Source organism: Meriones unguiculatus, chromosome 9 (assembly GCF_030254825.1).
Source record: "Meriones unguiculatus strain TT.TT164.6M chromosome 9, Bangor_MerUng_6.1, whole genome shotgun sequence".
NCBI classification, from domain to species: domain Eukaryota; kingdom Metazoa; phylum Chordata; class Mammalia; order Rodentia; family Muridae; genus Meriones; species Meriones unguiculatus.
Window position 1 is genome coordinate 58,822,694 of NC_083357.1, and position 14,215 is coordinate 58,836,908.

Sequence of the window (14,215 nt, forward strand, 5' to 3'; positions counted from 1 at the left end):
GACAGGAGTCTACTGAGCGCATCTGAAAGACTCTAACTAGCAGTGTTTTCAAAGCAAAGACTCATGACCAAACCTTTGGCAGAGTACAGGGAATCATAAGAAAGAAGGGGAGTTAGTCTGATGGGGAAAGGATAGGAGCTCCACAAGGACCAAATATATCTGGGCACAGGGTCTTTTCTGAGACTGACATTCAACCAAGGACCATGTATGGACGTAACCTAGAACCTCCACTCAGATGTAGCCTGTGGTAGCTCAGTAACCAATTGTGTGTTTCTTTATATTTGTTTAGTACATTATCAGCAGGAAAAAGTTCATACAAAACATTAGCTATCAACATTATTATTATGCATATGAACAGACGGACAAGTGTACGGTAGATCTGTTCATATTATTTGCATTTGACTAGTATTTAGCGCCAGAAAAGAGTGATTTTTTTTTTCAGTACGTTTACTTAAGCAGTATTCGCTTCTTTACTAATGTTGTATAAACTTCTCTTGAGTCAACATATTAGATAAAATAAAGAAAACAGATAGTGAGAATAAAGTAAATAAGCATTTACATATATTTCGTCTTTGTACAGGCTTCTGCCTATGAACCCAGAAGATGAATGTGGCTAATAAGTCTGCTGTGACTGAATTTGTTTTGCTGGGACTCTCTAACTCCTGGGAGCTACGGATATTTTTCTTCATAGTGTTTTCATTCTTTTATGTGGCAACGATGGTGAGTAATAGCGTCATCCTTGTCACCGTCACATCTGACTCTCACCTGCACTCTGCTATGTATTTCCTGCTTGCCAACCTTTCTATTATTGACATGTCTCTTGCTTCCTTTGCCACACCCAAGATGATCATAGATTATCTAACGGATCATAAAACGATCTCTTTCGGTGGATGCATCGCTCAGATTTTCTTTCTCCACCTCTTCACTGGTACAGAGATTATTTTACTCATGGCTATGTCCTTTGACAGGTATGTTGCAATCTGTAAACCTCTGCGCTATGCTTCAATCATTAGTCCCCAGGTGTGTGTCGCCTTCGTGGTGTCCTCGTGGATTGTGGGAACCATGCATTCAATGAGCCAGGTCATATTTGCCCTCACATTACCATTCTGTGGCCCCAATAAGATAGATAGCTTTTTCTGTGACCTTCCTGTCGTATTCCAGCTGGCTTGTGTGGATACTTATGTTCTTGGTCTCTTTATGATTTCAACAAGTGGCATTATTGCTTTGTCTTGCTTTATTCTGTTATTTAATTCATATGTGATTGTGCTGGTTACAATAAAGCACCATTCTTCTGGAGGATCATCTAAGGCTCTTTCTACCTGTACAGCTCATTTTATTGTTGTCTTTATGTTCTTTGGGCCATGCATCTTTATCTATATGTGGCCACAAAACAGCTTTGTGATAGAAAAGGTCCTGTCTGTATTCTATACCATCTTCACTCCCATTCTGAACCCATTAATATATACTTTGAGAAATCAAGAGGTAAAGTCTGCCATGAGGAAGCTGAGAAGCAAGTTCCTAAATTTCAGTACAGAAACTCCTTTGCATTCTTTAGAGTTTTAAATTCTTTATTATTAGGTGTAACAGGTTTTGTGAAACAACAATTCTGTGTTATGCATGTAGAAAATGTACATTTTGAAACTTTAAAAAGAAGTTAATAGAAATAATTGCTTCCAAAAAAAAACCTGTCTATAAAAATAACAGGATTTACTGTTTAAAAGAGGACCAAATAATAGGTACAACTTAAAGAGGAACTAAGTGATTAAAGGAACTAATTCCAGTATGTACACACAGAAACTCAAGAAACCCCCTAAAGCATGACAAATGAGCAAGATTTCTATGATATTTAGGAATTCTTCACTGCTGTAGAGAATTAATTTCTGTCCCTAACCCATCATTTTCCACATCCCTGAGCCTACTTCACATTTAAGGCAGTTTGTAATGTCTGGAATTAGAGAAGTACCATTATATATAAATATGAAAAGGTAGATGAGGTGTAAAGGAACTATGTGAATGTGATTTCTCCATTGACCACATAGAGTAAGGAGCACATTGGTATATTAGCATCTCATTCTTACCTCCGACCACTTCATTAATCATCACAGCAGCGCTGCTTCAACACCTCCTTCTGACAAGGAGAATTTATAGACTACTGTAACAGTCCTGAAATTCAGTGTTAGGAGCTGAGATGCAAAGTTGTGATTTCTGTTTCAACAGGTCCGTGGAAGTCAACAACAGAATTAATTTAAGGATAGATCATGATAATAATCAAACTCACGAAGAATAATATTTAACTCTTATTTATTTATTTGGTTTCTTTGAGGCACAGTTTCTCTCTGCAGTCCTGGCTGCCTAGAATTCCCTCTGTAGACCAGGCTGGCCTGGAATTCACAGAGATCCATCTGCCTATGCCTCCCAATTGTTGGGAGGACCACCAAAGGCATGGACCACCAAACCCAGCTTAACTCTAAATTATTATATCTTTTTACCTTTTCATGAAATAGTAATTTCTGTTTAATAATTTGTAAAAAAAAAATAGTTTCTGTTTAGTAATACACTGTTAATTTAATAAGTGTGTTTTTAGAAGCAAATAAGTGTGATACATGTTTTTAAACATTGTCTTTTTTTGTACACTAGGAATGGCCATCACCCCACTGACAGTGATTTAAATTTCAAATATTAGAACACTTAAAATATTGTGATTATGTTTACTGTATTTTACAAATGATCTTTTAAAATGATAGCAAACATTGAATAGTTTATTATTATTTTAAATTTACTAAATAGTATTTGTAAAAATAATATCAAATATATTTTCCAGATGCAACCACCAAAGGTAGAACATGCAGCAAACAAATATTTAAGAACATTTAGTTGTTTTTATTTATTGAAGTGATTAAGCAATTGAAGAAAACCACAAATTATATATGAATTAAAGAATTCTGTAAAGAGATGAATTAAGAATAAGACATCTCTAAATTTTTAGGTTAGGCCAATTTTTAAGAGGGACATAATGCTCTTCAAATTTCTGTTTCTTTCATTTAAACATACTGAACAAACAAGTGTAAAATATGAGATATTTTGTTTAAGATTTTAAGCCTACTTTGAAATTAACAATAAAGACATCAGTGGTATTAACATAAGCAGAGAGCACATTTATAGCAGTGAAATGATTGCATAATTTTAGACGAAATTCTGTTATAAATGGATTTTTAGACTATGTTCTCTTAGGTATAGTTACATATTAAGGTCCATTCATTTACACTACTTTAGCTAATGTTTTAGTAACATTCCCAATAATTGTTCCATTTAATATTTACTTGTTTAATGAACTTTTTAAAGTGAACTGATTTTCACAATGGAAATATTTCTCATTTGTTGAAACATCACTGAATTGGTCACAATATAAAGTACAATTGTGTAAATAAATTAAATATATTAATATTTAAGTAATTTTTAAATGGTAAACTGCTATTTGAAACTTTGAGAAAAGAATAATCTTTAAATAGTGAAATAGTGTTCAGAGTAAATTTAAATGTAAACAAAAAGAAAGTAAAAATGTAAACCAAAAAAATCCAAGAATTGGAAAGAGCAAGAAGGGGTATGTGAGAGGACTTGGAGGAAGGAAAGAAAAGGGGAAATGATGCAATTATATAATAGTATCAAAAATATAAAATAAATTGTGAAAACAAAGAATATTTTGGCAGAGGTATTGTCAATATTCAATGCTTATGTGGAGAATTTTCAAACTTAAAAGCATTTGTCTGAATCCCTCAGGAATGTAGTTGGCAGGACACGGCTTTGCAGTGCGAGTGAATAATGAGACTGAGTACCATCGGCCTTGTAATTGAGAATGAAGAGGATGTAGGGTGGCTAACTGTAGAATACTTCATATATGAAGAAAATTGACTACTGCCTTCCTTGTAACATCAGCATGAGGTGTCGGCATGCAAGATGCCTCCATGTGTTACAGAAACCACTTAAACCTGTTAAATAGGATCTACAAAGGGTGATTCGATAACATTCTTTCCTAAATAAGCAGTGGATTCAGAGTCTCTAAGCAGTAGGAAGAATGGTGCCCTTTAACATTGAGTTTCTGAAGCATAAAGGAGACTGCAAAGCATCACAGATGCATGGAAGGCAGATAATATTAGAACACCAGGCCAAGGGAAATTTTAAGTAATCTGCACTATCGTACACACTATTAAGGAGGTGTTGTTTTAGAGGCTATTTCAGAGTTTTTAAGTTGATAAGCAGAGAGACAAAATGAGTGGTAATGGCAAATAGACTCTCCAAATAATGCTGTCAGATTTTTTAACATGTGATATAATAAATAGATAAAGTAAAAATAAATACGAAAATATATAAAGATTTTAAAAAGAAAGGAAAATTATGGAAGGCTGGAGGTAGAGCTTGGTTGATAAAATATTTGCCTGAGCTGCATAAATCATACTGTCAAGAGAAAACAGGTAATGGCTAAGAAAATAGGAAAAAAAAACGGATAAAATGTAAATTGTGAGTATATACCATGTGTCTCTCTGCTTCTGGGATAACTCACTCAGGATGATCTTTTCTAGTTCCCACCATTTGTCTGCAAATTTCATGATTTCCTTGTTTTTAATTGCTGAGTAGTATTCCATTGTGTAAATGTGCAACAGTCTCTGTATCCATTCCTCAACTGAGTGACATCTGGGTTGTTTCCAGATTCTGGCTATTACAAATAAAGCTTCTACAAACATGGTTGAGAAAATGTCCTTGTTGTATACTTGAGCATCTTATGCCTAGGAGCGATATAGCTGGATATTGAGGTAGTGCTATTCCCAATTGTCTAGAAAGCACCAAATTAATTTCCAAAGTGGTTGTACAAGTTTACATTCTTACCAGCAATGCAGGAGGGTTCCCCTTTCTCTACATCCTCTCCAGCATGTGTTGTCACTTGAGTTTTTTATCTTAGCCATTCTGATGGGTGTAAGGTGAAATCTCAGGGTTGTTATGATTTGCATTTCCCTGAGGAGTAAGGATGTTGAACATTTCTTTAAGTGTTTCTCTGCCATTTGATATTCTTCTATTGGGAATATTATGTTGGACATAATATAGGATAATCATACTAAAATCTGCACACTTAAAGGAGCTAATCAAGTAGGAGGACCCTGGATAAGATGTTCAATCTTCATTCAGAAAGGTAAATAGGATGGACATTGGAAGAAGTTGAAAATAAGGAACAAGACAGGAGCCTACCACAGAGGGCCTCTGAAAGACTACGCAGTAGGGTATTAAAGCAAATGCTGAAACTCACAGCCAAACTTTGGGCAGAGTGGAGGGAATCTTATGACAAAAGGGGGAGATAGAAAGACCTGGAAGGGTCTGGAGCTCCATGAGGAGAACAGCAGAACCAAAAAATCTGGGCCTAGAGGTCTTTCCTGAGATTGATACTCCAACCAAGGACCATTCATGGAGATAACCTAGAACCACTGCACAGAAGTAGCCCATGGCAGCTCAGTGTCCAAGTGGGTCCCCTAATAAGAGGAGCAGGGGCTGTCTCTGACATGAACTCAGTGGCTAGTTCTTCAATCACCTCCCTGGAAGTGGGGGGCAGCCTGACCAGGCCACAGAGGAAGACTATGAAAGACAGTCCTGATGAGACCTGATAGGCTAGGGTCAGATGGAAGAGGAGGAGCACCTCCCCTATTAGTGGACTTGGAGAGGGGCATGGGAGGAGAAGAGGGAAGGAAGGAGTGTGGCACTGGGAGGGAATGAGGGTGTGCTTACAGCTGGGAATACAAAGTGAATAAATTGTAATAAATAAAAAATTATATTAAAAAAAGAAAAAATAAAGAGATGTCTAGCAAAAAAAGTAAATTGTGGTAAATATGATCAAATGTTCAAATAGAATAACAAAAATAACTATGTGTATGTGGGTATTTGTGTGTGTGTTTCTAAAATTTTCTTGAGGAAATTTTCAGAATATGGGGCAAAAGTTAATTATTACATGTCCTGCAAGTCCCTACAATCCTTGAAACTCTCTGGTAATTTATTTTTTTCTCCAACAGATTTCATTCAGCTGTAAGAAATTTGGCTTTGCAGACCTTACTCTATCCTGAGTCTTTGACTCTGATCATTTTTATAGACATTTAATTACGGAGACAAGAAATGTTAGAACATAAGGAAAAACAGCTTTTGTAACTTAAAAACCATTTTATGTGACTTGAAATAATGTAACACCTTGTATAATATTAGCACTATAAAATTGAGCATGACACATGATACTTGACATTTCCCAGACTTACCTTCTACAATAAAAGAAAAAAAAATGGTACCATAAACAAATACAGAGATTTTTGCAAATCATGGACATAAATCATAGACAGCACACAGTCATGTTTATAGATTGTTAATATCATTCCATGTGATCAGTGCTTAGTATTGTCTTGATTTCGTAACTGTACTTTTTATCAAAAGGTATATTTGCATATGTAGGGTATATATTTTATGTGTGTGGTAGCACATGACTTTAATTCCAATGTGTGGGTGGAGAGTTGCTGTTGCTGTGGGTTCAAGGCCTCCATAGGCAAGGAACATAGCAACTCTCTCCCGTAAAACACAAAAAGGAAGAAATTATTGGATGTAGAGTAATATAAGAATGTTTTATTTAAATTGTGGAGTACGATGCAGATGTCAGAAATGTGGCTACAGGCAAAGAGAAGCTCAGAACGTAAACACCATTCTTTTATTACAAAAGGAAAATGGAGAGGGAAAGATAGATGGAACGAAGAAGAAAGGGAAAAAGAAAGGGGGGCAAAAGATAAAAGCCACATGGCTGAGGGAGGAATAAAGAGCAAAGGAAAAAAAAAGAAACTAAAACTCATTATAACACTGAACTCATCACTGATATTTGTAGCACAATACAGGAATCCTGAATGTGTGCATACTGTGCAGATGCCCAAAACATCTTCTTTTCTTCTTGGCCATCTGCCAGTACAATGACATGTCATGTAGCATTTAAAATATTTCTTTACTGAATTTATGCGTGTGGAAATGTGTGAAAATGTGTATGGGTGTTAGTGTGTATATGTGTGGATGTGGATGTATATGAGTGTTTGTGTGTGTGTGTGTGTGTGTGTGTGTGTGTGTGTGTGTGAGTTGGAGGACAACTCTCAGCAGTCAATTCTGTTTTGTGACCTTGTGGGATTTTGAATCAAACTCAAGTCATCAGGCCTTTGTGCTTCTACCTTCTGAGCCATTTTTGATGCAGAAAAAAAAGTCTCTGGAAGCTATTTCTAAAAGACCATCCTGGGATTAGCAAGTAGCTGCCTCCTTCCTTGTTCTCTCTACTCTGAGAACCAAGAGTGTCAAAGGAGTAGAGCCTGGGTTCTGGCCTAAAACCTCCTTTAGAAAACATAAGCAAAACCATTTTTTTTTTTTGTAACTTGGAAACTATTTTGTGTAATGTGGAATAATGCAATGCCTTAAGATAGGAGATGCTACTCTGCAGCTCTTCTTATAAGACATGGTTACAGTGGACTTGGAGCTCAGATAGGAACCAAGACCAAGATAGGCCTTGATATACTAATGAACTAACCCCAAGGTGGCATTGATACCTTAAGGTTAGTGAACCAGCTCTAACCTGGGAACCGTGATAATACAAAGCTGCTGCTCAATGAAATGACACAAAAACTCATCTAGGTTTCTAGAATCACACTGGAGTGTCCCTGAGGTTCTGATCCTTTGTCCCCACCCACAGGAGTTCAACAGGTTCCTAAAGGGGGGGGGAGAATGGCATCGAACAAGAGACACAGGAAGGAGGCTAAGTCTGTTTGTCTGATCAAAGCCTCGTTTATTAGAAATTTTTACTTATATAGGACGAAGGCAGGAAAAGGGGAAGGCTAAATTACTGCTGCAGGAGATAGGAAGAGTGCTTTCATGGCTTGAATATTGTACCTTCAACTTACCATAAGGATGTTTTCTTAATATTTCTCGCGGATGCTCTAAAACTAACAGATGGATGTCCTCACAAATCTATCACCCATGACTTAGGGTCCTAGATAACTCTTTCACTAAATAGCTTTAGGTCTCCACTAAATGACCTTTGCTCACTATTTGGCTTTGGCGTTAGTAAATAGCTTTGTCTCCACTAAATAGCTTTGGCTCACTATTTGACTTTGGCTTCAGTAAATAGCTTTGGCTCCCAACAATCCTTCAGGAAGAGGACTTGGATTTGGCCTCTGTGGGTATCCCTGGCCTCAGTGACTGCTGAAATCCTGACATTGTCACTAGGCTCACACATGCCTGTCTGCCAGCACCAGACACTGGCCCATGCTCTCCGGGACCTTCTGGACCTGTATCAGTGCTGTTCTCCCAGCCTGTCACAGCTGAAGGATTTTGTGGCAGACATATGTTGAGCCTGCAAACTTCTGAAGTATCTGCACTGAACCAGAACCTTGCAATGGCATTTTCTGCCCAGTCAACTATTCTATGCTTGGTGAGATGTCTACTTAACATTTCTGTTGGTGTGATATTATAATGAACACCTGTGTGAATAAACTGACCATAATCAGAAGACATATCTTGTGTGGACATCCTAACTGCCCACAGCCCAATAGCCATAATCTCCACAAGATTCCTCCTGCTAAATGGGAAATCTTTGACTATGAACCAGTTACATTGTTTGAGCCATAAGCTACAGTGAGTCACTGGCTTTCACGAAGAAAGAGAAATAGTCTCAAGTGCTTAAAGGTGCCAGAGTCTAAGTGAGACTGCTAGACAGCTTGCTGATGGTACTGCCTAGCAGCTAGAGACAGAGGGATCACACAGAGTAATAACCATAGTCCACTCCACACACCACACCATTTTTATGTATGGCAGAAACAACATAGGATCAAGAAAAGGCCAGATACTATAGAGGTTTGCTCTTAAATCCCATCATACACAAGGGACTTGAGTACTCTCACCACCCCCAAATTCCATCACTGAGACTTGGAAAAGAGACCTCTTTACTTGTATTTTTCATTTGATTTTGCTTGCTATTTTGTTGTTTAAATAAAATGTTAGTTCATCTCTCCCTTTTTTATTCTTTCTCTCTTCTCTGGTAATAGGTATTTATAGACATGATATGAACAAATGTTAAATCAAAGCAATCTAAACACACATATATATATACATATATAATATATATAACATATGCACACATATAAACATATATATATATATACATGAAGCATTTTACTCCTCTTTAGTTTTTTATTCTTTGTGAATTTCATGCAACATATTTTTTATCATATTCCTTCTCATCCTCCAAATCCTTCCATATCTCACCCACTCTCTCCCCACCTTGCTTCCTGGGGATTTTACTAGAGTGTTATACCCAGTGTCAGTCTATTGAAAATGATTGAGTTTTCCTCTCCCAGTATCTATCATTTTGCAATAGTTTCTTGGCTAGTGGTGGGACTTTGTGTCTACTTTTTCATGCTGAGATTTTTCTTCTGCCTTGAGGTTCTGTGGGTCTTGTGCATACCATCATAATCTTTGTGAGCTCCTTTGTACATTTTCCCATCTATATCTGCAAAACAGGTTCCTTAAAATCACCCACTGCCTCTGGCTCTTACAGTCTTTCCTTCACCTCTTCTGCAGAGATTGCTGAACCTGGACCATAATGGGTGTAATAAAGACATCCCACGAGGGGCTTAACACTCCGAAGTCTCCTGCTCTCTTTATTCTTTTAATTTATGGGTCTCTTTATTAGTTTCCATCTAGTGCACAAAGCTTCTCTAATGAAGGCTTGTATGACTGTGGGGCCTGGGAGGAAGTCAGGGTGTGAACAAGCCCTAGGGACTGGGAAGTGACTTAAGTTGCCTCACCTCTACCACCAGCTGCTACTGGGTGAGCTTTCCATGGCTGAGGGATGGGATCAATCTTTCTAATTGATGTGGCCACAAGTTGATTGTTCATGTTAGACCAGGATTGAAGTTGATTGTTCATATTAGACCAGGATTTGATTGGGAAGATATGGAGATAAAAGAAAGAACAAGTGGACTGTCCACAAGAGCAGATTACGTGTTAATCAATACAGTGAGAGGTAACAATGATGCCATGGACCATGTGTACATTGCTTAGGGGCCTTTGGGTTTATGAGCAAAATAAGTTCTTGGGATAGAACATTGTATCTGCAGGTTTGTTCTCCTGAGTCCCCTGCTATCTCAAAGTTGTAATTACTAACAAACTTGGAGGTCCATGAAGCCTTATGAGGGGGGACAAATTTTCTTCTGAGCCAAGGGAAATTCCTTAGCTTATGAGATCACACCATCCTCTGGTCTTCTGTGTCAGGATCTTCCCAGATTCTAGGCCTGTAGATTGTATAATTATGTCTTCAGTTTAGAAGGCCACACTGTGGAGGCTTAGATTTTTTTAGCAAACTTACTTTATTTAGGGTTCTTAAATGCTTCTACCTTTCTTCCACCCCACTGAACAGAGGTAGGGTAAAAAGCAGTTTATTAGGAAAAGGGTGTTTTGAACCTTTTTTAGAAGTATTTCCTTGGGATAAGTCCACTCTTCGTTGTCCAGATATCAGCAATCCAGACCAAATGCCAAAGCAAAATGAATCAGCACAATTCATCAGAAACAGTAAGACTCCTCTGAATTGCAATGAGTTGGTAAAATAAGAGAACTCAATTGGATTTCCCCAAGTTCTCTGGATTGTTTCTCTCTGTGAAGTGAAGTGTTGAAGGATGAAAAGGATGTAGATATCAAAAGTGTTGTCTTACTGTCTGTGGGCTTCTATACATCTATTCTCTTCAAAGTCCACCCACAGATGCTTTTAGCTGGCCTAAGTCACACTCCTAGCATGAGAAAGCTCACAGCAGATCATCACATGACACAAAAACCAAAATCTTCCACTTCACCATAGCCTCAGTCAGGATAGTCTTTTCTAATTCCATTCAGTTGCCTGCAAACTTCATGATTTCTTTGTTTTTTAATAGCTGAGTAGTATTTCACTATGTAAATGTGTCACAGTTTCTTTATCCATTCTTTGGTTGAAGGAGATCTAAGTTGTTCCCAGTACAACCAGGGTGTATGGCTCAAGCAGAGATTCCTAATAGCAGAGGCCACAGAGACTGAAGAGGACACCCTTTAACCAGACAAGTCTCATAGTAGAGGGAGGGGAACACCAAACCATCCACAAAAACTTTGACCCAAAATTTACCCTGCCTACAGGATGTACAGGGTTAAAGACAGAGCAGAGATTGAGGGAATGTCCAGCCAATTCCTGGCTCAACAAAGAACAGAAGAAGAGTGCCAACATTAGAAAGAGTGCCTGTACCTGACACTATGAATGACACTCTGCTAAGCCTGCAGTCAGAAACCTATCAGACTTGTCCTCTGAGAGACTCTACCCAGCAGGACCTCAAAACAGATGCTGAAACTCACAGCCAAACATTGAGCAATGTGTAGGAAGTCTTGTGGAAAAGTGGGAGGAAAAGAAAAGGTCCCGAAGATGACAAGTTCCACAAGAAAACTAACAGAGACAACTAACCAGGGCCCAGATGGGTTTGCAGAGGCTGAAGCCTCAAACAAGCACCATGCAGGGACTGGACCTGGAACCACACCTTCTGCCTGCGCCAATGTAGCCTGTGGGTAACTTAGGCTTCCTCAAGTAAGGAGAGCAGGGACTTCATCTGACATGGGTTTTCCTGCCAGCTTTTACTCTCTTCCCCCTGGTGGGACAGCCTTGCCATGCCAGAGGGTTAAGAGGACATGCTTAGTCCTGATACAACTTGAGCTGGGGTGGATGGGAAGGGGGGTACCACTTTTCTGAGGAATCAGGGAGATAGAAAGGAAGGAAAAGAGGGAGGGTGGGATTAGGAGGCAAGGTGGGATGAGGCTACAACCAGGGTGTATGGTGAATAAAAAATTAATAAATAAATACAAATATAAAAATTAAAAATAAACAGAACAAACGCAAAAAAAGCACTGCCTCAGACTCCCTTACCAGGAACTTCCTGAAGCCAGGCAGGCTCCTGGTGCAGTACTGTATCAATATTCCTTCCGAGAGTTCCTTAGTCCATCTTATGTTTTGGGAACATTATTACATTTGTCTGGAGACAACTCACCCACAGTCAGCTCCCCCCATCAACTCAGACTGATCAGATGGTGTGAACCATGGTGGGAGGGGGGTGCACAATGGCTGACCAGAGCCCAGCCTCTTCCAGCAGGAAAGAAAATGTTGTTCCAAGGCACTTATGAAGCCCATTTTTGAAGCCAGGATAGTTATGAAGGCCATTTAGATTTCTTGTAGTGTCCAAATCCTCAAAATACTTATTTTCTTTCAAATCCATGACTTCATCTCTTTTTTATTACTGAAAATGAGAATTTTACTGTTATGCTAATATTTTTTCATTTTTTATTAGTTACAGTTTGTTCACTTTGTATCCCAGCTGTAGCCCCCTCCCCCATTCCCTCTCAATCTCCTCCCTCCCTCATCTTCTCCTATGCCCCTCGACCAGTCCAATGATTGGAGAGATCCTCCTCTCCTTCCATCTGACCATTGTCTATCAGGTCTCATCAGGACTGGCTTCTTTGTCTTCCTTTGTGGACTGGTAAGGCTGCTCCCCCATCAGGTGGAGGTGACCAAAGAGTCATCCTATGAGTTCATATAACCTCATCTCTTAAAATATTTCATGAAGAAGTTTCTTAGTAATTATTGGAACAGCAAAATGTGTTTAGATGTAGAAGGCCTGCACCCATCCTGAGGTGTTTACAAACATCAACAAATATTTATACCTTCAAGCCTGGATCCTTTGTAGGATCTCTACTTCCCCCTTTTATGTATTTCCAAATTTGAAACATAACAGGATAGGAATTCAGCAGTTTTTGTGTCCCCTAGGTGGGTGGCTTCGTGTAGATCTATATAACAAGTCACCTTCTCAGACTCGTAGAAATGACAAGTCTGCAATCCAGAAGCATCTACTGTCCTTGCTTATTCTGTGTGGCCAATTCTTGTTTTGCCCAGTCAATCATGCCCAGTGTGTGTTCTGAGCATTCAAGTAAGCTGGCCTCCAAGGATATCAAGAATTGGAGAGGTCCTACTGGTGCTAAGGCCACCCCCCATGGTGCTAAGTCAGCTTCTCTGCTGCCTCTGACTTCTAGGGTATCTCCTTTTTGGTGTTCTTTGTAACAGATACAATGGCCACCCTTTTGCATAAGAAGGTAGGTTTCAATGACACTAAAATTTCTTCTCTAATTTTAATTTTTTTCTGCCGAAGTTAGCAATTATCATGGTGAAAGTATATTGGTTGTCAGCAAATATGGTGATAGATTTGTCTTTTCACCACTGGAGTGCTTGAGTCAAAGCTCAAAGCTCATCTCATGGAGCTGAGGTTCATCCACTACTTAAAGACTGTGCCCATATCATCTTCTCTTGGGTCACCACTAGTGCTCTTGCACACCCAATCCTGTTTTGGATGAAACTTCTATTTCTGAACTATACCTGCTCTGTTGTCACCAACAGCACATCAGTCATATCAGGCCTGATAGCCTGAATCAAGTCAGTCCCCTTAAGATAGTCATGAGGAGATTTTGAGGTTGGGGGTTGGTTGTTTATTTTTCCAGAGGACACTGGCAGGGTTGAGGGCTGATGTACTGTGGAAACAAATGGGATGTTGATGCAGAAGCAAAGCTTGGTATCGGATTACTTGATCATTAGACATCCATCTCTTGGATGCTCCCCTGAAGAAGGAAGGCCTCAACAGAGGGTGGAGCTCTCTGGAACAGTTCTTGTCCTGATGTTAATTTGTCAGCTTCTTTTACCAGCTGAGAGGTGGGAGCTATGGCACTTATACATGCTAGCCATCTATCTGCAACTGGGTCAAGTCTCTTAAACAAATAAGCCACTGTTTTGTTGTGGTTTGTTTGTTTGTTTTTGAGCCTAGGGTTTGCATGAGGACTCCCTAGGCAATACCTCATCTACACACAAGTGGAATGGCTCAGTAATGCCTGCTAGGGCCATGGCCAGATCAGAGACCATACTCCCTTTCAAGATGAGGAAGGGAGAGTGGTTGGAAGGGAAAGAGGAAGGGGGCTACAGCTGGGATACAAAGTGAATAAACTAATTAATATAATAAAATAAAATTAAAAATTTAAAAAAAAGATTTTTAGGACCCATTTCTCAGTCTCAGTCCATTCCAAAGACCCCAATGCTTTGGAATTCCATAGCACCAATGCT

General features: G+C 38.9%; 1 protein-coding gene across 1 annotated transcript; it reads left to right on the forward strand.

Moving 5' to 3' along the window:
• Positions 1-602: 602 nt before the first annotated feature.
• LOC110540639 (olfactory receptor 4K2-like) lies at positions 603-1,563 on the forward strand. The gene has a single exon (XM_021627390.2). The coding sequence runs from the start codon at positions 604-606 to the stop codon at positions 1,561-1,563; it is 960 nt and encodes a 319-aa protein (XP_021483065.1). The 5' UTR covers position 603.
• The last annotated feature ends 12,652 nt before the right edge of the window (positions 1,564-14,215 follow it).